The sequence below is a fragment of the Callospermophilus lateralis genome, chromosome 2 (assembly GCF_048772815.1).
Source record: "Callospermophilus lateralis isolate mCalLat2 chromosome 2, mCalLat2.hap1, whole genome shotgun sequence".
Lineage (NCBI taxonomy): Eukaryota > Metazoa > Chordata > Mammalia > Rodentia > Sciuridae > Callospermophilus > Callospermophilus lateralis.
Window position 1 is genome coordinate 169521201 of NC_135306.1, and position 26500 is coordinate 169547700.

General features: G+C 34.4%; 1 protein-coding gene across 1 annotated transcript in view; it reads left to right on the top strand.

Moving 5' to 3' along the window:
* Prmt3 (protein arginine methyltransferase 3) overlaps positions 1-26500 on the top strand; it is a 135593-nt gene that overhangs the window by 38545 nt on the left and 70548 nt on the right. The window contains exon 10 of the mRNA XM_076846986.2: positions 4776-4875. Within this exon, the coding sequence (XP_076703101.2) occupies positions 4776-4875 (100 nt within the window). The remainder of the gene's footprint in view (positions 1-4775; positions 4876-26500) is intronic.

The window sequence follows — 26500 nt, forward strand, 5'->3', positions numbered from 1 at the left end:
CCTATCCACATTTACTTCCCTTTCTCTGTCAAATGGGTACCTATAAAAATTCTATTATGAACATTTTGTACGTGTGCCCTGATGCAAACATCTATGGGGTATATTCTTACAAGTACAATTGCAGCCTTTAGGTTACATATGTCTTCAAATTTCCTATGTGTTGCCAGCCTATTTTCTAAAGTAGACATATTAATATATACTTAAACAAGTAGTTTATAATAGTTGTGTTTGTTATACTCCACCTTTTAAACATTTTCTAATTGCTTATGTAGCAGTAACACATTGCAATTTTAATTTTTGTTTCTGTAATTGCTAATGAGATTGATTACCTTTTCATGTGATTATTGGCCATTTTCATTTCCTTATGTTTAGGTTTCTTTTGAGTTGTGTCTTTTTCTTCTTTATCTGGATAATCTATTACATATTTTAGAGTTGAGTTGTATATGGATTTTTTGTAATACAAACGTCTTATTCTTGATTATCTTCACCATCTTCGTATTATCTTTTGATGAACTAAAATTCTCAGTTCTTATTTAGCAATATTCTTATTTATTGTTATCATTATTTGTGATTGAGTAAGAAATATTTACCTATTCTGAGGTTATAGAGAGTGTATTTATTTATAAATGATTTATAATTGGGCCTTTTACACCTAGGTCTATAATCTACAACCATGGACTTTTGTTTAGGAAGTAGTGGTTCAGGTTTGTTCTCTCATTTTTCCACTTTTATATTCTGTGTAAATGAACTGTTTGTCCTGATCCTTCTTTCCTTTCTACTTGCATGTCATTTTTGTCAAGAATAAGTCATCAGGGCTGGGGTTGTGAGTCAGTGGTAGAGCGCTTGCTTCCCATGCATGAGGCCTTGGGTTTGATCCTCAGCACCACATAAAAACATATAAATAAAAAATAAAGATATGTATTCGTCTACAACTAAAAGAAAATATTTTTTAAAAAACACAGAAAACAAAAAAAATTTTTTTAAAAGAATAAATCATCAATATATGGGGCCCCTGATAACAAAACCATTTTAAGGCAGTAGAGCAGAAAAATTACAGGTTATTCATTCATTAACATATATATGAGAATCCTAATTAAAATATGGGCTGAGGGCTGGGGTTGTAGCTCAGTGGAAGAGTGCTTTCCTAGCATGTATGAGTCACTGGGTTCCATTCTCAGCACCACATATAAATAAAGTTAAGATACATTGACAAGTAAAAAAATATTTTAAAAAACATGGGCTGAGAATATAGTCATTAGTAGAATGTGTGCTTAGTGTGCAGGAAGCTCTGGATTAAACCTCTTAACACCGAGAAAAAAAAAAAAATGAGGAAGAAAGAAAACAAGCTATGAGGGCAATATATTGGAAGGTAGTTTCTCCCAGGAATACAAAGTTGATTAAATATGAGAATATCAACCAGAAAAATCTGTTGAGATCATTTCAATATTTGCAGGTAAAATTCATTACCTATTCAGCATATCTGCTGTGTATTTAAAACCTTAGAAAACAAGAGCTATAATGTCCTAAAATTACATATAGTATCTATGAAAATAGAACCTATAACATCTTGATAAACTACTGAAAGCATTCTCTTAAGTTCAAGAACAAGACAGGAATACAAGCCATCACTTCTCCCATCTAACACTTTAAGTCCTAGCTCATGCAGTGAGATGATAAAAAGAAAAATTTAAGAATTGGAAATGAAACAAAACTGTTCTTACTCAAAACGTTGTGTTTATAAATGTAGATCTTAGGAAGAAAAGCTAAAAACAAGTTAATACAGTAATAAAACTATCAGTATACTGAATACATAAATAATATAAAAATCAGTTGTATTTCTATAAAGAACACAAAACACACTGAAAATGAAAATATATCAAAGTTTATTGTTATTATTTTCAACCTTCTCCCAGATGCTGCAAGGATATTAAGTCACTTTAAATAGGAAATTCACCTGGGAGATAAATGTTCCCCCAGCAACCAGCCCCCCAAGATCGGCTATTTTAATTTCTTTCTCCACAGTCTATCTTCTGACCTTGGTCAGTATCTCCCTGCTATGTATTTCTCAGATATTATTCATGTTATTGTTTTCTGTAATCATTTAGGCATTCAATATGCCTGTGTAACCCCTAATGAAGAGTAGGATTTGAAATATTCACTGCAAAGATTGTTAATAATTCCTTCATAGACACCCCACGTAATTCCTCTCTTTCACATGCTTTTTCAAAAATCATCTGAATAGCCCCTGTTATTGGCCTGGTTGTTGTTTTGTCCCCCTCTGTTTTCTTTCCTCGCATTAATTCCTTTTTTCTGAAACACAGTCTGTGAATTTATAGTCTGAATTGTACTGCAGATAAGCGAGGGCCTCCACAAAAGCTAACTAGAGACGACAAATCGTGTTCTCCCCTCACCTTGGCCTGTTGAGCAAGCCAGAAGAGCGCAGGATTGGGAATATCACCTTTGTGTTAGTCTGGATGTTTATCTTCGAATCATTAAGTTGTGCCACAGTCTCTGGCTGGGCACAAATCACGAGCCTCCACACAGCTTGTAGATTCAAACAGCAATTCTTTATTCCCGAACTCACACCGGCCTTCTACAAACACGTTTTGGGGAAATCCACGTTCTCTGCCCAAATCCACACTCTGCCCAAATCCACACCTGGGCTTCTGTCTCCCAAATATATTGTCTGACCCTAAGAACTCAAGAGGAAACCAGGCAGCAGGATACGCCCTATTCTAAAGGGGGAACACCCTAATCTCCTATTATGCTAAACCAGGAACACCCTAAACACGGATCCGCCCTGGTCCTTGAGCAAGGTCACCTTACATGCAATGTCCTGCAAAATGTCCTATTTCCATGAGTCCTTCCACTAAAGAAACATGGGGGTACGCTGGCAAGGAAATTGTCATACCTACTTGGCTGATGGCTCCCAGCAAAGTTGTTTTAAAGCCAAAGCTTTCTGTTGAAGAAAAAGTTGAGTGCTGCTGAAAAAAGTGTATGAATCCCTCCAGCAGTCAGCGTGGGTGCAGAATTCAAAGTCTAGAAATAAATCCACACTTAGATGGTTGGTTTTTGACAGATGCCAAAGTAATTCCATTAGTTGGTTAGTGATATCGTTCCAACAAAATTTTTCAGTACTGTTTCAATAACTGATCTGGTAAAAACATGAAGAAAAGTAAATGTGGGAATATGGCCAGCAAGCACATAAAACAATAATTGGTTATTAGGAAGGTACAGTTTATCTTGTACTTGGGATCTTGCTGCACAATTAAACTTTAAAAGATGAACATTAGTATTACAGGCATGTGGAGACAGGAATGCACATATTAGGAATATAAAATTATATACGTGCTCTGTAAAACAAATGAGCATTTTCTTAAAAAGTTAGGTATATACGACCATTTGGTACAGTGATTCTATTTGTACCCCAGTGTTCATAAAGCTTTATTCAGTTAGACCCCAAAGTTAGAAACAATTCAGAATTCCATCCATAGGTGTGGGTAAACAAAATTGTAGTTTATCCATGCAGTAGAATACTCACTAATAATAGGAAGCAAACTACTGATACACACAAAAAATACACAAATTTAAAATGTATCTTATATATTGAAAGATAGCAGGCACAAAAGGGTACATTTAGTATGATCCTGTAACTACAGACCTCTATAAAATATGAATTAATCTAATAGGTGATGAAAGAGAAAAAAATCAGTGGTTGTAGATGGGAGGATTTTCTGAGAAGGGGTATTTCTGGATCTTTTCAGGGAGATGGCAGACATGCACATGTCAGTGTTTTTCAAAATTCAATATAATGTATCTTTAAAAATGAATGCATGTAATTGTATGTACATAATGCCTTGATGAAGTTGGGGATGGGTATCTCCTTGGCAAAAAAAAAAAGGAAAAACTTAGCCTTACTTTAGTTTCCTTAAGTTATCTCTTTGTTTCAAATAGCAGAAGAGATGTTGGAAAATATGGGCTAACCTTATGATTAAACATAAAAACATCTAATGTTTGCCATTGGGCAAAGTCCAATAATTTGGGAGAGGATTTTAAGTTTTTTACAACATATATTTATATAGTATATAGTGCTTGAGATGTATACATAGCTTTCACAAATATCTGATCCCCAAAAAGCCTGTGAAGTAAGTAGGGCAGGTATGTCATTCTCTTTTATTGTGAACACACAGGCCCAGTGAAATTAGTGAAGGTCACTTAGCTGACAAGTGTGAGAAGACCTGGACGTTAATGTAAAGGCTTCTGCCTTCTCATTTACTCACCACTATGACAAGTTACTTTCTTCTGTACCAACTTTTAATGTCAGTATTGGTCTGTCTCATCCACACTCCCTTTTTTCCTTATTAAGACACAATCATCAGAATTAAAATTCTCTCTCTAAATTTCCTTAGGATCACCCAAGTTCAGTGGTGGAAGGATATTTAATGTAAATGACTTTCCAAGGGAAAAATTTCACAGGAAAATGTTGGATGCTACTAAGTTCTATATAAAAGCATGTTTTCTTAATAACATTGAGAATTTTCACAGGCTGAAGATTTCCTTATGAGTATTGTGTATTGCCAAAATTAACCAGAGGCATTTTTGGGCATTCCTGGAGTGACCAAACAGTAATTTTAAGACGTAGGGGATAAATCAACTCTGAACATACTTTTTTGTTCCTCAAAATAATATGAATAGTTGGCAAAAATTTTATGTAATTTAACTAGCTTCCAGAATCTTTTTCACATCCTAATACAATTTATTATGATAATTTTCAGATTGAATAAACTGGAAGATACTATCATACTAATTAAAGGAAGAATTGAAGAAGTTCATCTTCCTGTAGAAAAAGTGGATGTTATTATATCTGAGTGGATGGTGAGTGTTCATAGTAAAAGCTACTTCCATTGGTAAAATAAATAGAGAAGTAATAAATAAGGTTGCAGTTTTGTTGCATTAAATTATATTTGAAAAATGACAGAATGATGATAGTATTTTAAAAATAGCAACAATATGATAGTTTATTCTAAAGTAGCACTTACTCTCCATTCATTATCTTTTTATAAAAGAAGGTTACATTTTTACCTTTAAAATCATAATTTGAAAATTACTATTTTTCTACTTTCTAAATTTATGAAGACCTAAATATTTGCCTGAAAGTTTACAAGGACTAATAAAGATGTTCTAGACTATTGCATTAAAATTCACATGATATTTTCAGCATTACTATCATGCCAGATGTTCTATCTTTGTGATCCAATAGTCTATTTAATCAGTGTCCTTTATCACATAAAATATAATATACTGCTATTATTAAAATAGTAAATTTTGAGTATGTTACATAGCTCTAGATTACAATTGAAATCATGAGTCAAGGCAGAGTATTTATTTTGAAATGCATATAAATTAAAATTCATGGTATTTACCAAGTAATTTGACTTTTTGTTATGCCAGTTTGATGAAGATATAAGAGAATTTCCAATAGGCAAAGATTTCTTAAACTTTTGGAGAGTTTTTTCTTTTAAAGCTCTGTTTTTTACGTATGTTTTCATGAAACAAATTTATCAAAAAACTTACAAACAAGTTTTACTTTATAATTTTCTATAAATTTTAAGTATACATGGTAAAAATCCTAGCAAAGTAGAAATTTTAGGGAGTTCTTGAAATGTTCTAATTTAACATAGTAGTTCATTGTAGTTTAGAGCCAAGTGTAATCCCTGTTCTTGGCAGGTACTTTTTTATATGTGAAGTAGTGCAATGAGTTTTTTTCTTTATTTTTTTCTGATTGTCCATCTTTATAGGACTCGTTGTGGTAATTTGACAAATGTATACAATATGTAATGGTAATTAGAAGCATTTCCATCTCTGCAAACATTCATAATTTCTTTGTGGTGATATGTAATAAGTTATTGTAAGCTGTAATTACCCTACTGAACTACAGAACACTAGTATTCATTCTACCTATTTAACTGTATTAGGTACCAACCTGTTTGTACTCCTCATCTCCCCTACCCTTTATTGCCTCTAGAGACCACTATTTTACTCTCTGCTTAAATTAAGTGAAATTTTTTAGTTTCCACAAGTGAGTGAGAAGATTTGTCTATCTGTTCCTGACTCATTCATTTGACATAATGTCCTTCAGTTCCATCCATGTTGCCACAATGATGGGATTTCATTCTTTTTTATGACTGAATAGCATTCCGTTGTGTGCATATACATCTTCCTTACTCATGCATAGGTATTGTGAATAGTAAACGAGTAAACATGGAGTACAGGTATCTCTTGGATGTACTGATTTTGTTTCCTTTGGATATATGCCCAGCAGTGGGGTAGCTCCATTGTGTGATAGTTCTATTTTTAGTTTTTTGAGAAACCTTCATGCTATTCCTTAATGGCTGTACTTGCTTACACCAAAAGTGTATGAGTTCCCTTTTCTCTGTGATTTTTTTAAAATACCAGTTCTTAATAACAATATTTTTATTCTTCATGATCATACCAAAGAATTTGTATCAGCACTTTAGAGTTGAATGAGAAGATACAAATTGAATCAATAGTTAACAATTCCAACATCTCTTTAAAGACTATGCCAAACAGATGCTTTGGAGAAAGCACAGTTGAAACATTGACTTGGAAGTAATTTCAAATAACTTATGCTAGAAGTTGTCTGACATCATTTCTCTAGGGACTGTTTTATTTTTCTTGCAAGATGCATCTATTATATTAGTCAAGTTAGACTTTATAAGCAAAGAGGCGAGAACAAATTGCCTGTTACCTCAGTTGAACATTTTTATAAATCTAACTAGTTGGATTATTCTTATCCTGCCTGGCAGAATTACGCTTCTAGATATTGATTTTCTTGGAGTTTTCCTTTCAAAATCTGAAAGATGATCCATAAATATTAATGTGCAATTGAAGTCTTAGAGTCATTTGGTTAACAACGAAAGTGAGAGATTAGCTGGATGGAGCATACTTACAAGAATATCTTTATGATAGGAACTTCATTGAAAGTCATAGGGATCTTGGACTTGTTTGCCCTCAGATCCATTTTATACCCTTTTCCTGCTTTCTTCTGTACTTACATGAAGCACTCATTGCCTTCCTAGGCTTTAGTAACAGCGGACTCTTCCCCCTAGGTTTTAGGAACTCAATGGGAAACTCTAAGTGGAAGATTTAAGAAAGAGGGAGCCAAGTCATTCCTCTGCTCATTTTAATTCTGTTAGTGTTGCTGTTCTTTTTGTGACTTCAGTTCCCACTGGTCAGGCCTGTCATAGTTACAACATCCACTGTATGATCTTAGTTCTGGGCTCCTATGGCAGCGATCTGGTTGTCTCTCTTGATGACATTTCTTTTATCCCCTTTGTAATCAGCTTTCAGCATTAATTTTCCTCTGTTTAAAATAGTCTGTAATTTCTGTTGTACTAGTTAGACTCTGATGTTAAAGGGTACCCTTCACTTTGGAGAGCCAGTGAGGTGTGATATCTGTCTTTATCAGAAAGTCATGGTAATATAGAGTACAGAATCACCACCACATGAGATGAAAGGAGCTGGTTGTTTGGAAGCTAGGGTGTTTACGAAAGCTGTTCACTAAGGAAATCAGATCAGTGTATTCAAGAAGGGATACCCAAGAACTTCCCTTATTCCTAGCCATAAAGGGGTAACTTAAATATCGGCATTATCTTCTTCATTGCATTTTTGTGTAAGCATAAGTTAAGTGAAAATCTAGCCATTGTATTAAATGACTTAGGTAGAGCATGAGACACTGTAATTTATGGCAATCAAAATTCTGAATGCCCTTAGTTCTCTAGTGAAATTTGCATTTAAGGCTTAAAGAAAGTTTGTACCAGAATATTGTTAATCATCTTGGTGGTGTGTAAATATTATTTATGGTATTTTCTAAATTCTATAAGTCCTCCTTTGGTATTTCATTAGGATTTCTGAGTTGAAAAGTTGAAAAATACTAATTGTACAACTAAACAAGGGGCAAGTATGCTTTCTGAAATTTATCCAACATTTTTCAGATAGTCCTACTTGGCTGAAACAATGAGCAATTGGTAGATACTTGATTATTTTCAATCTTTAGCCACATTTTCAAAGACCAGATTTTTAAATTAAAATGTACATAGTTTAGTAAAGATACAGAAATTTAGAATGAGCCATTTTTCAGCTATAGAATAGCTTTTGTTTTGTTTTGGTTTTGGTTGCCTTTTAAAAGTATTTTCAACAAGGAAGGACAAAAAAGGAACATACCCTCCAAAATTGGACACAGAGTTTAATGGACTTGTAATCTAGTATAGTAATGTAGACATCATATATTGTAGATATATACATCTGTTTCCTTCTTCTGTGGTCCACTAACTGTTCCATGGCCTAATGTAGATAGCTTTTGTCTTCAGCTATTCATGAATTTTTCTTTATTTTGGAACCCCTTCCTAGATAAGAATATAATTTTAAAAGTTAAATCATTGCTGTTCACATGTTATTTAATAAATCATTACTTGCCTTTTCTATTAATGAATTTCCAGATTTAGGCTTGCCTTTAATTTTACATTTTTCTTTTTTATTTATTTTAAAATTTTTTATTATTATGTTTTAAAGGAAATTTCTTTTTATTGAATATAATTAACGTAATTTTAAAAAATATTATAATTCATGCATATTAATTGCATAACTTAATAGGTATGACATTTTCATGCATGCATATATCACGCTTTTCTCATGTCCACTCTTCCTTCTACCTTGTCTTGTACCCCTCATTTCCCTTTACCTCAGGTCCCCTTCCCCTTTCACTAATAATCTCTCTTCTATTTTCAGGTAATTCTTTTTTTTAATTTCCACATGTGAGAGAAAATAATTGACACTGTCTTTCTGTGTTTAGCTTATTTTGCTTCTTCCATTTTTATTTATGTTTCTGCAAATAACAGTTTTCTTCTTTATAGCTGAATAATACTCCTTTGGGTAGAGACTGAGGAGATGGACAGCTGAGTCAAATGTTCGTTCCATTCCCAATTTTCCAAGAAATCTCCATACTGCTTTCCATATTGGCTGCACCAATTTGCAGTCCCACCAGCAGTGTATATGTATTGTGTGCCTTTTCCCCTACATCCTTGCCAACACTTATTGTTGTTTGTATGCATAATAGCTGCCATTCTGACTGCAGTGATTGATTTGCATTTCTCTAATTGCTAGTGATGACGAACATTTTTCATATATTTTTTATTGATTGATTGAATATCGTCTTCTGAGAAGTGTTCTTTTAGGTTCTTGGCCCATTAATTGACTGGGTTATTTGATTTTTGGTGATTAACTGTTTGAGTTCTTTATACACGCTAGAGATTAGTGCTCTATCTGATGTGTGAGGGGTAAAGATTTGCTCCCAAGATGTAGGCTCTCTATTCACCTCACAGATTGTTTCTTTTGCGGAGAAGAAACTTTTTAGTTTGAGTCCATCCCATTTATTGATTCTTGATTTTTAATTCTTGTGCCACGGTAGTCTTATTAAGAAAGTTGGGGCTTAATCCCACTTGGTGGAGATGTGGGCCTACTTTTTCTTCTATTAGATGTAGGGTCTATGGTTTTATTCCTAAGTCCTTGATCCATTTTAAGTTGAGTTTTGTGCATAGTGAGAAATACAAGTTTAATTTCATTTTGTTGCATATGGATTTCCAGTTTTCCCAGCACCATTTGTTGAAGAAGCTGTCTTTTCTTCAATGTATGTTTTTGGCACCTTTGTGTAATATAATTATAATTTTGTGGGTTAGTCTCTGTGTCCTGTATTTTGTACCATTGGTCTACCAGTCTGTTTTGGTGCCAATACCATGCTGTTTTGTTACTATTGCTCTGCAGTATAGTTTATGGTCTGGTATAGTGATGCCACCTGCTTCACTCTTCCTGCTAAAATTGCTTTAGCTATTCTGGGTCTCTTATTTTTCCAGATGAATTTCATGACTGCTTTTTCTATTTCTATGAGGAATGCCATTGGGATTTTGATCAGAATTGCATTAAATCTGTATAGTGCTTTGGGTAGTATGGTCATTTTGATAATATTAATTCTGTCTATCCAAGAGCAAGGTAGATCTTTCCATCTTCTAAGGTCTTCTTTGACTTCTTTCTTTAGAGTTCTGTAATTTTCATTAAATAGATCTTTTACCTCTTTCGTTAAGTTGATTCCCAAGTATTTTTTATTTTTTGAGGCTATTGTAAATAGGGTAGTTTTTCTCATTTCCCTTTCTAAGGATTTGTCACTGATATACAGAAATGCCTTTTATTTATGGGTGTTCATTTTATATCCTGCTACTTTGCTGAATTCATTTACTAGTTGTAGAAATTTTATGGTGGAACTTTTAGGGTCTTCTAGGTATAGAATCATATCATCAGGAAAGAGTGCCAATTTGAGTTCTTCTTTTCCTATGTGTATCCCTTTAGTTTTTTTCATCTGTCCAATTGCTCTGGTCAGTGTTTCAAGAACTGTGTTGAATAGAAGTGGTGAAAGAGGGCATCCCTGTCTTGTTACAGTTTTTAGAGGGAATGCCTTCAATTTTTCTCCATTTAGATGATGTTGGCCTGGGGTTTAGCATAGATTGCCATTATGATGTTGAGATACGTTCCTGTTATCCAAAGTTAACGTGTGTTTTGAACATGAAGGGGTGCTGTATTTTGTCAAATGCTTTTTCTGCTTCTATTGAGATAATCATATGATTCTTATCTTTAAGTCTATTAATGTGATGAATTACATTCATTGATTTCTCTATGTTGAACCAATCTTGCATCCCTGGGATGAATCTCACTTGATCGTGGTGCATGATCTTTTTGATATGTTTTTGTATTCAATTTGTCAGAATTTTATTGAGAATTTTTGCATCTATGTTCATTAGAGATATTGGTCTGAAGTTTTCTGTTTTTGATGTATCTTTGCCTGGTTTTGATTCAGAGTGATATTGGCCTCATTGAATGAGTTTGGAAATGCTGCCTTTTTCTATTTCTTGAAATAAATTGGAGAATATTGGAATTAGTTCTTCTTTAAAGGTCTTGGAGAACTTGGCTATGTATCCATCCAGTCCTGGGCTTTTCTTGGTTGGAAGACTTTTGATGGCATCTGCTATTTCATCACTTGAAATTGATCTGTTTAAATTGTTTATATCTTCCTGATTCAATTTGGTAAAATTATGACTCTAGAAATTTGTCGATGCCTTCGATACTTTCTATTTTATTGGAGTACAAGTTTTCAAAATAATTTCTAATTATCTTCTGTTTTCGTAGTGTCTGTTGTGATATTTCCTTTTTCATCATGTATGTTAGTGATTTGTGTCTTATGCTGCTTTTGGTCTTGATTTGTTCTTTTTCTGGGGCTTTGAGATGTAGTGTTAAATCATTTGTTTGTTGACTTTTTATTCTTTTAAGGCATGAACTCCATGCAATGAACTTTACTCTTAGAACTGCTTTCATAGTGTCCCAGAGATTTCTGTGTTATGTCTGTGTTTTCATTCACCTCTAAAAGTTTTTTAATCTCCTCCTTGATGTCTTTTGTAACCCATTGTTCATTCAGTAGCCTATTATTTAGTCTCCAAGTGTTGGAGTGGATTTTATTTCTTATTTTATCATTGATTTCTAATTTTATTCCATTATGATCTGATAGAATGCAGGGTAGTATCTCTACTTTCTTATATTTGCTAAGTGTTGCTTTGTGGCATAGTATATGGTGTGTTTTAGAGAAGGATCCATGTGCTGCTGGGAAGAAAGTATATTCTCTTGTTGGGATGGAATATTCTATATATGTCAGTTAAGTCTAAGTTATTGATTGTATTGTTGAGTTCTGTAGTTTCTTTGTTCAGCTTTTGTTTGGAAGATCTATCTAGTGATGAAAGAGGTGTGTTAAGTCACCCAAAATTATTGTGTTTGTGGTCTATTTGACTATTGAACTTTAGAAGAGTTTGTTGGATGAACGTAGACGTTCCATTGTTTGGGGCATATATATTTATAATTGTTAAATCTTGTTAATGTATGGTTCCCTTGAATAGTATGTAGTGTCCTTCTTTATACTTTTTGATTGACTTTAGCTTGAAGTATACTTTATTTGATATGAGGATGGAAACCCCTGCTTGTTTCTGAAGTCCATGTGAGTGGTATGATTTTCTCCAACCCTTCATCTTCAGTCTGTGGATGTCTTTTCCTATGAATGAGTCTATTGGAGGCAGCATATTGTTGGGTCTTTTTTATTGATCCAATCTGCTAGTCTGTGTCTTTTGATTGGTGAATCTAGGTCATTAATATTCAGGGTTATTATTGAGACATTATTTCTATTCCCAGCCATTTTTGTTTATTTTTGGTATTCAACATGACTTGCTTTCTTCTCTGATTAGATTTTCCTTTAGTGCAATACCTCCCTCTGCTGATTTTCATCATTGTTTTTCATTTCCTCTTTGTGGAATATTTTGCTGAGGATGTTCTCTAGTGCAGGCTTTCTAGTTGTAAATTCTTTTGACTTTTGTATATTGTGGAAGGTTTTTATTTCATCATCAAATCTAAAGCTTAGTTTTTCTGGGTATAAGATTCTTGGTTAGCATCCATTTTCTTTCAGAGCTTGGTATATGTTGTTCCATGATCTCCTGGCTTTGAGGGTCTGGGTTGAAAAATCTGCTGAGATATGAATTGGTCTCCCCCTATATGTGATCTCATTCCTCTCTCTTGTGGCTTTTAAAATTTTGTCCTTATTCTGTATGCTATGCATTTTCATTATAATGTGCCTTAGTGTAAAACTGTTGTAATTTTGTACATTTGATGTCCTGTAAGCCTCTTGTATTTGGTTTTCCAATTCGTTCTTCATGCTTGGGAAATTTCTGATATTATCTCATTGAAGAGATTGTGCATTCCTTTGGTTTGAAACTGTGCCTTCCTGTATCTCAATAACTCTTAGATTTGGTCTTTTGATGTTGTCCCATAATTCTTGGATTTTATGTTCATGGTTTCTTACTATCTTCACTGTGTGATCAACTTTATTTTCCAGATTTTATACTTTGTCTTCATTATCTGAGGTTCTTTCTTACAAGTGATCTAGTCTGTTGGTTATGCTTTCCATTAAGTTTTTTATTTGATTTATTATATCCTTCATTTCATGGATTTCTGGTTTGTTTTTTTTTTTTTTTCAGAGTCTATCTCTCTTTCTCTCTCTCAGTAATCTTTTGCTTCCTGTATTTGCTCTCTTATCTCATTGTTGGAGTGATCAATTTTTGCCTGTATTTGTTCATTTAGGTCATTCTTTAATTCACCGATCATTTTAATTATGAACCTTCTGAACTCCTCTGACATTTCATCAACTTCATTGTCCATGGGTTCTGTTATTATAGTGTCTTGGTTTGTTTGGGGCACTTTTCTTTCTTGTTTTTTCATGTTGTCTATGTGTCTTCCTGTCTTGCAGTGTGGATCTGGGATATTACAGTTTCTTCCCTATATTCTTGTAGTACCAGTGCAGATTGTCTATACATCACCTTGATGTTGGGCTTCCAGACCCTGCTGGTGTCCCTCAATGAATGCTACTGTATCCTGGATGTGGCTCCTGTGTAAGTTGAAGTGGGTGGATCTGGGCTGCTGGGCTTGACCTCCCCGGTAGTCTGCTGGTCAAAAGGGGTGGTACTGCACTAGAGGCTTGGCTCTGTTGGATGTCCGGTGTCTGCCCTGCCTGGGGAGGGGTGGACTGGGCCTGCTGTGCGCCTGGGTCCTGCACATGTCGGTGTGGGTGGATGTGGGCCCCGGGCTTGACCTCTAGTGGTAGTCTGCTGCTCGGAAGGGGCGGTCCTATGCCAAAAGCCAGGATCTGGAGGGTGTCTGCCCCACTGGGGGAGAGATCGATCCCGCCTGCTGTGCACCTGGCACCCTCACAGGCAGGTGTGAGAACTATAGTTTTTATTGGATTTTACTCATGGAGCTTATTGCTTGTTCGACTGTTTAGCAGTATTTGAGGCTATCCACTATATCTTCCAAGGAACATTAGCTGTGTTAAACTCTTTGATGCCTATAGGACAGAGGTTCCACCCCATCCAATTTGCATTTGTTTTTGACATATAACTTGGGATAATTACAAATACAGAAGCACTGCATTTATTGTTTTCAATTTAGAAAACATTTTATTAGGGAAGTAAAAATGTAGAATAAAAGTTCATAGTAGCTTTATGCACTCATCAAACAGCTTCAGCAGTTATCAATATTTTGCCATTTTTGTTTTATCAATATTTGTACAATTACACTTTTTTTAGCTATCTTTAACTGATAAGGATTTTTTTTTAGTACATTCTATATGTGCTGAGAGCCATAGCCAAGTAGGAATGATGCATGGCATTTTCAGTTGAAAGGTGACGCCAGCAAGCCATTGAGATGATACAATTATGTTAAGATCTGCATCCAATTGGATATTAGACCCCTGCTGTCCGCCTCAGCCTGCTACTTTGGAGCTCTAGCGGGACTCCCAAAGAGTTCCCATTGGTTGGGAACTCCGGAGGAGGGATTGCCTGTTGGGGTAATGTGTCCCGGGAGAACACTGCGTGTGTGGTTCGGGAGCGTGCGTGGCACTGGCGGGAGTTTCAGAAATAAAGTTTGTTCCTACTTGAGTGGCTCGTTATTTTGTGCCCAGCCAGACTGCGGCATATATGTTGCTATCAAGCCTAACTAAATTATTGATGCAGTCACAATTGTGTATTACATGTAGAGAAAAACTATAATTCCTTAATATCTAGTCTGAGTTCAGATTTTCCTGATTGTCACCTAAATGTTATTTTTTTTTTTACATTGGATTTGTTTACATTACAATCTAGGTGATGTCTTCATATTGCATTTAATCAATTTGGTTGCAGATTTTTTAAAATTCAGCTTTCTGAGATCATTGTGGATAATCACATGAACTTGTAAGAAATGATACAGAAATTCCTTTATACCCTTCACCCAATTTCTCTCAATATAACATCTTGAAAATCTATAGTGCAGTGTCATAGGCAGGGTAATGATATTGCTATCAATCAGACACATAATAGTTCCATTAGTCTAAGGAACTGTCCTATTGTCCTTTGGCCATACCCACCTCTCTTCTCCAATCTCCATTCTTTCAGTGGCAACCATCAATCTGTTCTTTTCAATTTTTTGTCATTTCAACAATATTCTATAGGGGTTAGTGATGTAGCTCAGTTGTAAAGTGCTTCCCTGGCACTACAGAAACAAATAAACAAATACAATGTTATATAAATCAGAATCATATAATATATGACCTTTTAAGATTGTCTCCTTCAACTGACATAATTCCCTGGAGATTCATCCATATCATTGCATATATGAAGTTTGTTCCTTTGTATTTCTGAGTAGTATTCCATAGTATGTATACCACAGTGGCTTTAATCTTTGAAGGATATCTACTTTGGGCCTATCACAAGTATTCCTGTGTGGATGAATATAGATTCTCATCTCAGAAAAATTCCCAAGAGTACAATCTATAGGCATGTGGTAGTTACATGTTTAATTCTATAACAAAGTGACAAACTGTTTTTCAGAAGACTGAACTGTTTTACATTCCTACCTGAAAGTACCCCTGCTTCTTGGCATTCTTGCCATCATTTGATACTGTCCCTATGTTTTTATTTTAGCCATTCTGATAGATTTGTCATGACATCTCATTGTGGTTTTAATTTGCATTTCACTAATGGCTAATTACATTGAACATCTTTCTATGTATCTGTTTGCCACCAGCATCTCTTCTTCAAAGAAATGTCTGTTTTGCTCATTTTCTAATTGGATTATTTTAACTGTAATATTTTCTTTTTACTAATCCTTTCTTAGATATGAGGTGTGAACAGATTTTCATCTTTAGCTAGTCTTTTTACCTTTCAACAGAGTCTTTCACAGGACAGAAGTTTTTTATTTGGATGATATCCATTGATCGATTTTTTTATGCTTCTTGCATTTGTTATTAAGTCTGAAATCTGTTAATCTATAGGGAGGTAAAAATGTAGAATAAAATTTCAGAGTAGTTTCTTATTTCCTCTTTTAACTTATCTGTGTGTCCCTTTAGCAAACTCTAGAAACCCTGAATATAATATCTGATTCCAGAGTCATATATTGTAAAGAAAAACAACATAAGTGTGTTTAGGATTCATATTTTTGTTGATATTTTGCTATCATTTTATACTACCTAAATTTGATATCAAAGAACACTGGCTTTTTCATTGGTCATTGATTTATAGAGATCAACATCTGGGTTTCTAGAAAGTAAATATAACTGATTTTTAATATTAAAAAAATAAAATTGTGGAGTTTTGATTAAAGTCTTTGATTTTATATTTGTACAGGTTTAGTATCCCTTATCTGAAATTCTTGGGACCAGAAGTGTCTCATATTTCAGAGTTTTTTAGAATTTGGAATATTTGTACATATATAATGAGATATATTAATTGGGACCCAATGGCTAAACACAAAATTCGCTTATATTCCAAATACACTTTATGCACATAGCCCAAATGTAATTTCATACAATTATTTTTGCTGTGTCTATATTTTTATCATGACCCATCATATGAGATCAGTATGGAATTTTCTACTTGTGTTGGCATGCCAGCACTCAGAAAGTTTTGGATTTTTTTATTTCTTATGCTACTATACCCCATTCCCTCAGACTTTCTTGCCCCACCAAGCATTATAAATTAGGGTTGATAGATATGTGAGACCTGATTTATGCTTAAAAATTACTGGAGGTGGAGTTGAGGTGTGGAAGAGAAGTGCATGTTTGAATACTCAGCACCAAGGTTCTAAATTGAGTTTGGGCAGCAGGGTATAGCAGCAGCTGAGTATTTAAAATTCATTTTGTACATCAGTTTGGTTGTCCCTGCTTTATTTGGGGCAATTTCCTCCTATATTCTTCACTTCGACTGGACTATGGGCTTTGTCTCCTTTTTCTCATGTTCGTTCACTAAGTTTGGCAAATGGTCTTAGTGTAAAAGTCAGCTTACTGATGCCTCTAAAAAGATGCTTGTTCTTTTCTTCTTCCTCATCCTCCTTTTTGTTCTTCCTCCTTCTCCTCTTCTTAATCATTATCATCCTCATTTAGGGGATCAGGAGCTCGTAGAATACATTTTTGCTGGAAACTGAGTTAGGTCATATTCTTCTAAATCATGAAATACCACTATAAATATTTCTATAGTCTCAAAATATATAACTATTATAGGATCACTCTTAGTCCATTTGTGTTGCAGTGACAAAATATCTGAGAACGGGTCATTTATAGACAATGAGAAATTCTTAGTTTGGCAGCTGGAGGTTTAAGACCACGGCAATGACAGGTTTCATGTCCAGTGAGAGCCTGATCTCTGCTTATAAGATGACACCGTGTTACTCTGTGCTTCAGAGGAGACAGTGTAGCTGGAATGGAGACATGGCCTTTTATAATGGCCCTAACCCTACCCATGAGGGCTTCACCATTATAACTACTCACCTCCTAAAGACCTCACTTCATAGTACAACCATGTTGGCAGTGCAGTTTCAATGTATGAATTTGGGGAGGGACATTCAGAAATTAGCACACTTGTTATTATATATTTCTTTTAATATTTTCATAGTGTATCTCTTTAATATGATTCTCTTAAAAGTACAACTAAAGCCAGTGTGGTGGTGCAACCTGTAATCCCAGCAGTTTAGGAGACTGAGGCAGGAGAATCTTGAGTTCAAAGCCAGCCTCAGCAACTGTGAGGTGCTAAGCAACTCAGTGAGACCCTATCTCTAAAAAAAAAAAATACAAAATAGGGCTGGGGATGTGGCTTAGTGGTCGAGTACTCCTGAGTTCAATCTCCGGTACAAAAAAAAAAAAAAGTACTACTAAAGTATTAACTTAAACTTTTATGAGTAGAATGCCCAGTTATAATTAATTATTTTTCTCTACAAGTTTTGGGAATTAGGAATCTTTGTTTAGAAATAATACATGCATCCTCCACCCTCAGCCTTGGAAAGTGATTCTGTAGATCTGTAGTTAAGTCCTACACATGCTTTTGGAAAAATATTTAGATGATTCAGTATTCCCTTGAGTAGATATGTTTATTGAAGAGTTAGCAGCAGTTTGAGGGAAGGGGCCAGTTCAATTGTTGATCTTTTATTGGTTAAGTCAGAGTGCCATCTAGTGGGAGAAAGACTGTTAAATTAATAGAAGTTTTCAAACTTTTAGATGAGCTTGTAGACAGAACCATCTGTTATCCTAAGCTTAAGCTGTGTTTTCCAGAAGTCAACAATACTAAAGCATGAGAACTGTGTATTGTAAGATGAGAGAAGAGGAAGAAAGTTTTCCTACAGGGCAATAGCAGACACACAATAGGTACCTGATCAGTGGAAGTTATCGCCATGATTCTTAATTTTCTCACATGGAAGGCCAATCAAGTAGAGTAATAATTAAGTAGGAGATGCTCAAATAAATAGTTGTGGTATGCATGTAATATTTTATCATCATCTGATTATATACTAATATAGAAATGTTAACAATTTTATCCTCTGTTGTCTTTATTTTGCCATTCAAGATCTATACCTAATTCTTCAACAAAATCTGTTACAGTTTTTAATACATTTTTCCTGAAATATTTTAATCTGTTATAAACATACATATGTGCCTTGCTACTTGGCATACTCAATCCTTAACAAACACATGTGGCTTCTGTGTGCTGGCACTGTTGGAGGCAATATAAAACAGTATGCAAAGCAGGATATAATCCCTATACTTACATTTACTGTAGGGTAGATGTTGTCTAACTCCTGCTCTGTACCTTGCTATTTTCATTGTTTTTAAATGTATAAATTCTCCTCTAATGACTGCTATAGCCATTATCAAAATATCACCTACTTGTGATTTATCCTTTGATCCTTAGATTATTTAGAAGTGCTCAGTTTAATTTCCAAGTGTCAGGATTTGATTTAGGTGTGTGTTACTGATTTCTAGTTTAATTTCATCAGATTAGAGAAAACACGTATACTCTCATTCCTTTAAATTTGTTCAGAATTGTTTTATGGCCAACATGTGGTCTTCGTGAATGTTTCATGTTGATGTAAAATGAATATGTTCTATTATTGCTGGATGAACTGTTACGTAATTTTTTTGGAGTCACATTGGTTGATTGTATCATTTAAGTCTCTGAAATTCTTATTCACTTTAAGTCTTTTTTTATGAATTACTAAAAGAAAAATAATGAAATTTCTACCTATAGTTCAGGATTGTTTCTGTCTTCATTTTTGCCAGGTTTTCCTTGAGTGTTTTTGTGGTGGTTAGATATATTCACATTAGGATTATTGTGTATTCTTGCTAGTTTGGCTTCTTTATATATATATGAAGTTGTGTTCTTTGGCCCTGCTAATATTTTTGGTTCATTTACATTGTCTAATGTTAATTATAGACACTGGAATTTAAATTTTGGGTTTTTTTGTTTTGTTTTGTTTTTTTTCTTTACAATTCAGGTGAGAAAGCAATACATGTTCAGTAGAATCAAATTTCAGTTTTTGAAATTTGATCTGTTCCAAGACTAGCTGTGTGTGGTAGAAAACTCTTACAATGCTGAGCAGCACTACCACCACCAAGAACCTGTAGCTCCCAGTCAACCACATAATCACCAGGGTCAGCAACTGATACTCAAGCTTGTACTGTCTTGCTGTGTATTGGATAGGTTGAGTATTAAATGTATTTTTTATTTAAGATATTTTCAATTTATGATGGGTTTTCTGGAGCATCCATCATGAGTCAAGGAGCACCTGTAATTTATTTTTGTAAACCACTCTTATCCAGCCTGTAATTATTTATACCTTAATAATACCTATAATCTAAATGTTTCTTTTTGCAAATCAGTCCTATGTTTTTTTCCAGAATAAAAAATGAAAGGCAAGTAGGTTTTTTTAGGTTGTTAATATTGCCCTTTTTATGAACTAATTTATACATGACCATGATATAAAATTCAAAAGATACAAGTTTATGGTGAAAAATTGGTCTCCTTCCCTTACCAATACCCTGCTGTTGTATTCCCTTGTACACAACAGTCATTTTTCTTGTAAATAGTGTACTGTTCCACACATGTTGTAAACATTCCAACCCCCCCCACATTTTTTTCTTTTTTTTTCTCTAGCCTCTGCATATGAGAAAAAACATAGAACCCTTGACCTTCTGAGTTTGACTTATTTCTCTTAACATGATGGTCTCTAGTTCTATCTATTTTCCTGCAAATGTCATAATTTCATTTTTCTTTATGGCTGAATAAATCTCCATTATTTTCTTTATCCATTCATCTGTTGGTGAAAACCTAGGTTGGTTCCATGCTTTGGCTATTGCTATTGTGAATTTGGCTGTTGTGAATTTGTGTGGGTGTGACTGGGCATGGTGGTGAAGTCAGGCATGATAGCACATGACTAATTCCAGCAGCTCAGGAAGCTAGTAGGTAGGAGGATTTCCCATTCAAAGCTAGTCTCAGCAACTTGGCAAGATCCTGTCTCAAAATACAAAAAAGGGCTAATGATGTGGCTCAGAAGTTAAGTGCCTCTGGGTTCAACTCCTGGTACCAAAAAATAAGATACATAGGGTATGAATATATTATTGTAGTAAGATGACTTTAATAATTCTTCAGTATAAATACCAAGAAATGATATACCTGAGTCATATGGTGGTTCCAAGCCTACTCTTTTTAGGAGCCTCATACTAATTTTCATAGTAATTGTACTAATTTACAGTCCTATCAACAGTGTAAATGTGTTCCTTTTTCTCCATGTCCGCTCCAGCATTGTAATTTTTATTCTTGATGACTGCAATTCTGATGGGTGAGAAATGAAATCTTGTGTGTGTGTGTGTGTGTGTACATTTGATTTGCATTTCCCTAATTGCTAATGATATTGAACATTTTTTCATGTATTTGTTGGCTATTTGTATTACTTCTTTTAAGAAGTGTCTGTTTAATTCATTTGCCCATTAATTAATTGGGGAATTTTAGGGTTTTTTTTTTTGAGCTCTTTGTATATTATAGATATGAATCCTCTGTCAGAAGAATAGCTAGCAAAGATTTTCTTCCATTCTATGGATTCTGTCTTCATATTCCTAGGTTGTTTCCTTTGCTGTGCAGAAGCTTTTTAATTTGATGCTTTCCCATGTATTAACTCTTGGCATTATTTCCTGGGCTTTAGGTGTCCTGTTGAGAAAGTTGTTGCTTGTGCCTAAAAGCTAGAGTGTTGACACTATGTTTTCTTCTAGGAGTTTCATAGTTTCTGGTTTAATTCCGAGATCTTTGATTCATTTTGAGTCAATTTTTGTGCAGGATGAAAGATAAGGATCCAGTTTTATTCTTGAACATATGGATAACCAGTTATCCCAACACCATTTGTTAAAAAGTTGTCTTCTTTTGAACATGTATTTTGGCACCATATAGTATATGACTATACTAGCTGTGTGGGTTTGTCTCTGTCTTCTGTACCATTAGTCTATGTGTCTGTTTTTATGCCCATACCATGCAGTTTTGGTTTCTATAGCTCTGTGGTATAATTTGGAGTCAGATATTGTGATGTCTACAGCATTGCTTTTTTGGCTTAAAATTGCTTTAGCTGTGCTGGATCTTTTATTCTTACAAATGATACTTATAATTTTTGTCTAGTTCTGTGAAGAATGTCATTGGTGTTTTGATGGGGATTGAATTGAATCTGTATATTGTTTTTGATAGTATGGCCATTTTAACAATATTAATTCTGCCTATTCATGAACACGGAAGGTCTTTCCATCTTCTGAAGTCATCTTTAATTTCTTTCTTCAATGTTTTATATTTTTCATTGTAGAAGTCTTTCACCTTCTTGGTTAGATTTATTCCTAGATATTTAATTAATTCATTTATTTGAGGCTATTGTGAATGGAATTGCTTTCCTGATTTCTTTCTCATTGTTGGTTTATAGGAAAGCTATTGATTTTTGTGTTAATTTTGTAATTTGCCAGTTTGCCCAATTTGTTTATTACCTGTAGCAGTTTTTTTGTGGAGTTTTTTTGTTTTGTTTTTTGATCTTTTAGGTATAGGATCATATCTGCAAACAATGATAATTTGACTTCTTCCTTTCCTACTTTTATCACTTTTCTGTCCTCTTGCTTTATTGCTCTGGTTAGAATTTCTAGCACTGTATTAAATAGAAGTGCTGGGAGTGGGCTTCCCTGTTTACTATGAGATTGGCTTTGGGCTTTTCATAAACAGCCTTTATGATGTTGAGGTAGGTTCTTTATATCCCTAATTTCTTTAGTGTTTTTATCATGAATAGATGCCAAATTTTGTTGAAGGTCTTCTCTGCATCCATTGAGATTACTAAGTGACTTTTTAAATTCTGTTAATGTCATAAATTATATTTATTAATTTGCATATCTTTAACCATCCATGCATCTCTAGAATTAGACCACCTTGTTTGTGATGTACAATTTGTCTATTGAGTTCATCAAGGATTTTGGTTATTTGATGTGTCCTTATCTGGTTTTGGTATAAGTGTGACATTGACTTCATAGAATGAATCTGGAAGTGTTCAGTTGTTTTCTATGTTAAGGAATAATTTGAGGAGTATTGACATTAGTTCTTCTTTAGAGATATGATTGAATTTAGCTGAAATCCATCTGGTCCTGGGCTTTTCTCTGTGGAAGGCTGTTTATTACTGCTTGTATCTCATTCCAAGTTATTGGTCTATTTAGGTTTTTTCTTTATTCGGTTTTGGCAGATTGTCTAAAAATGTGTTCATTTCTTCCAGGTTTTCCAACTTACTGGAGCCTAAAATACTCCCTCATCTGCTGGTTTTTCAGAGATGTTTGTGGTGATTTCTTCTTTTTCATCTCTAATTATATTAATTTGGCTTTTCTCTCTTTTCTTTTGGTTAGTTGTCTATGAGGGCTTATCAAGCTTGTTTTTCATTTCAAAGAACCAGCTCTGTTTCATGGCTCGTTTTTATTCTCAAGTTAATTTATTTCAGCTCTGAGCTTAATTATGTCCTTCTTTCTACTGATTTTGGAATTGGTTTCTTCTTCTTTTTCAGTGGCCTTGAGATGTGTCATTAAGGTTGTTTATTTTGAATCTTTCTGATTTTCTTATGTAGGCACTCATAGCTGTAAACTTTCCTCTTAGAACTGCCTTTATAGTGTTTAAGAGGTTCTGGGGTGTTGTATCACTATTCTCATTTGAGTCTAAGAATTGTGTAATTTCTTCCTTGACTACTTCTATCACCCATTCATCATTCAAAAGAGTATTACTCACCATGTGTTTATATAGTTTCTGTAGGGTTTGGTCATGTTGATTTCTAATTTCATTCCATTATGATCTGATAAGATGCAAGGAATTGTGTCAATTTTTTTGTGTTTTCCAAGAGTTGCTTTGCAGCCTAAGTATGGTCCACTTGGAGAAGATTCCATGAGCCGCTGAGAAGAAAGTATATTCAGCTATTGTTGGATGAAATAATCTATAGATGTCTGTTAGGCCCATTTGATTTTTAATATTTTTATGTCCAAAGAGTCTTTACTGAGTTTATGTCTGTATGATCTATATAATGGTGAGAGAGGTTTGTTGAAATCACCCAGTATTATTATACTGGGGTCTCTTTATTATATAATTAGTTGCACCCATGTTTGAAACATAAATATGTGTTATTGTGATATCTTCTTGTTGAATTGTTCCCTTTACCAATATGTAGTGACTGTCTTTGTCTCTTTTGATTAATTTTGGTATGAAATCTGCTTTGTCAGATATAAGAGGCCACTCTTGCTTGTTTTTGGTCTCCATTCACATGGTATATCGACTTCTATCTTTTCACTTTCAGCCTGTGGCTGTCTTTGCCTGTAAGTTGAATCTCTTGCAAACAACATATAGTTCAGTCTTTTTTTTTTTTTTTTTTTTTAATCCATTCTGCCAGCCTGTGTCTTTTAATTGGCAAGTTGAGCCCATTTATAGAAAATGATGTTTATTTATTAATTCTTGCCATTTTGATTTACTTAATCATGTTTAATTTGATCCTTTTTCTCATTTGCTCAGCTACTCTTCAAATGAGATTTGTTCTTTTGTGAGCTCTGGGTTTTTTTGTTTTCTTTGTGCAATATTACTTTTAAGTAAGTTCTGTAATGCTGGTTTAGTAGTCATCAATTCTTTTTTTTTTTTTCTGCTTATCTTAGAAGGTTTTTATTTATCTTCAATTTTGAATGTTAGCTTTGCTAAATATAGCAGTTTTGGTTGACAATTATTTTCTTTCAGGACTTGGAACACATTGTTCTAAGCCCTCATGGCTTGTAGAGTTTAAGAAATCAGAAGTGATTCTGATTGGCTTGCCTCTAAATGTGACCTGATGTTTTTTGTCTTGAGAGTTTTAAATATCTGTCCTTGTTCTGTATATTAGGCATTTTAATTATAATGTTTATGGAGAGGTTCTTTTTTGATCTTGTTACTTGGGGTTCTGAATGCCTCTGGTGTCTGCATGTCCATCTTATTCTGAAGGTTTGGAAATTTTTCTGTTATTATTTTCCTGAAGACTTTATCCATTCCATTAGCCCATCATCTCACAGCCCTCCTTAATTCCAATGATTCTCTAAAAAGTTCTTACATATTGTGATCATGGTTACTTTTTTTTCTTTCACACTGTCTGAATGTTCAAGGCTGACCACTTGTGTCTTCAAGCTCTGAGATTCTGTCTTCCACGTGGTCTACTGTTAGGCTTTCAACTGAACATTTTATTTGATTTATTATGTCTTTCATTTCCAAGATTTCTAGTTGGTTCTTTTTCAGTATTTCTATCTCCTTATTGAATTTTCCATTCATATTCTTAATTCATTCAGTTCCTTTCTTAATTCATTCAGTTGATTTTCTGTGTTCTCTTGGAATTCATTGATTATTTTTATATTGATTCCTTTGAATTCCTTATTCGATATTTCATATGCTTCGATATTTGGGGGAATATTTACTGGTGAATTAAGAACTTTAAGAGGTGTTATACTAGCTTGCTTTTTTGAATTTCTTGTATTCATGTGTTTGTTGGGAGGGATTTCTCTTCCATTCTCATGTGTAGGCCTTTGTAGAGCACATTCTTCACTTGCCAATATGTGCTATGTGTGATATGGATTGAGACCCCCTCTTGTAGGTGTGGTGTCTACAGCCTTTGTGTTATTTCTGTATGTTTTTGCTATAGCAAACGATGTCCAGAGGTGGGACTTGGGGGTCCACCCCTAGGTGTTTTTACTTGGGATCTGGTTATTAGTTTGGGGTTTTGTCTTTTCTGTTCTTTGTATTAAAGTATAGCTAAATATTAAGTGTCATTAATTTGTGTGTGGAGCAGTGTATGCTGTCTTTGGATTGAGTTTAGTTTAGCAGCAGAGTTTCCACTCTGTGAACTTGTGGTATTCCTGTAGGTTCCCAGCATCTCACAGAATAGAGGGAAACAAACAATGCAACAAGCAATCCAAAGGATATACAGCATCAAACTAAATACTTGGTTCCTACTGCCACATCTACAATGTTAATTGCCACAAAAAAACAGAAATGGTAGAGCAGTAATCACCAACAGCAAAAACAATAAGTACCCTGAACTATATTTGGAATTAAAGAATACAACAGGTGTCAACTGCATCATCCATAGCAGTAATAATTGCAGCAGCATGAAGGGTGGGGGCAGGAATTATATCACCAATTCATGCTAAAAGGTGGTAAAAATACAGTTATTTAAGAGAAAATAAAATGTGATTGGAAAGTAGAATAGGGCTTATAATTTCCAAAAGGGAACAGAATGTAAAAGAGATAGCATGATGGTTATAAGGAGGAGAAAAAAATAGAAATAACAAAGTAAAGGGAGAGTGAAAGAGAACAACAGAATTTGGCTGTTGGCAGAAGAAAAGAGGAAGAGAAACAGACAAATCAGACAAATGAAAAACAATACAAAACAATCAAAAACTCTAACCCTCAAAAGACAAGGCAAGGAAAAATAGCTACATTTTATAAATGCTAAAGTGAGAAAAAAAATATGTGCATCTATATATGTTCATGAATCAATTCGCACAGCAACACACACACACACACACACACACACACACACACACATACAAAAGATTATTTATGAAAAATTAAGGAATCATTTCCACTGAGGTAGTCAAAATAGTGAGAATAGATAGACACTATCTATGCCCGGCTGTGTCTCTCTTTCCATTTCTTCTTGGGCTATGTATATCTCTGTGCTGTGTCACTTGCATTCTGCTAGGTACACCCTAGGCTATAAGGAAGATGTTTATGAGGTCAGTGTAGCTCTTTTTGCTCTAATCCCCTTGCTTTGCAGCTGCAGTATGGCCACCTCAAGATGGCTCTGCTTCAGCTCTCCCAGCCACTTGGGAAACACGTGTCACTTTAGAAGCATCAGTGCACAGTGCAGCCACTGGATCAGCTAAGAGCAGGCCACTTTTCTGCTATCAGGTTTTTCCATACTCAATCTGTCTGTTTTGTTTCTCTCTGTGTTCTCCCTCCCTCTATGCTCAACCAGTGCA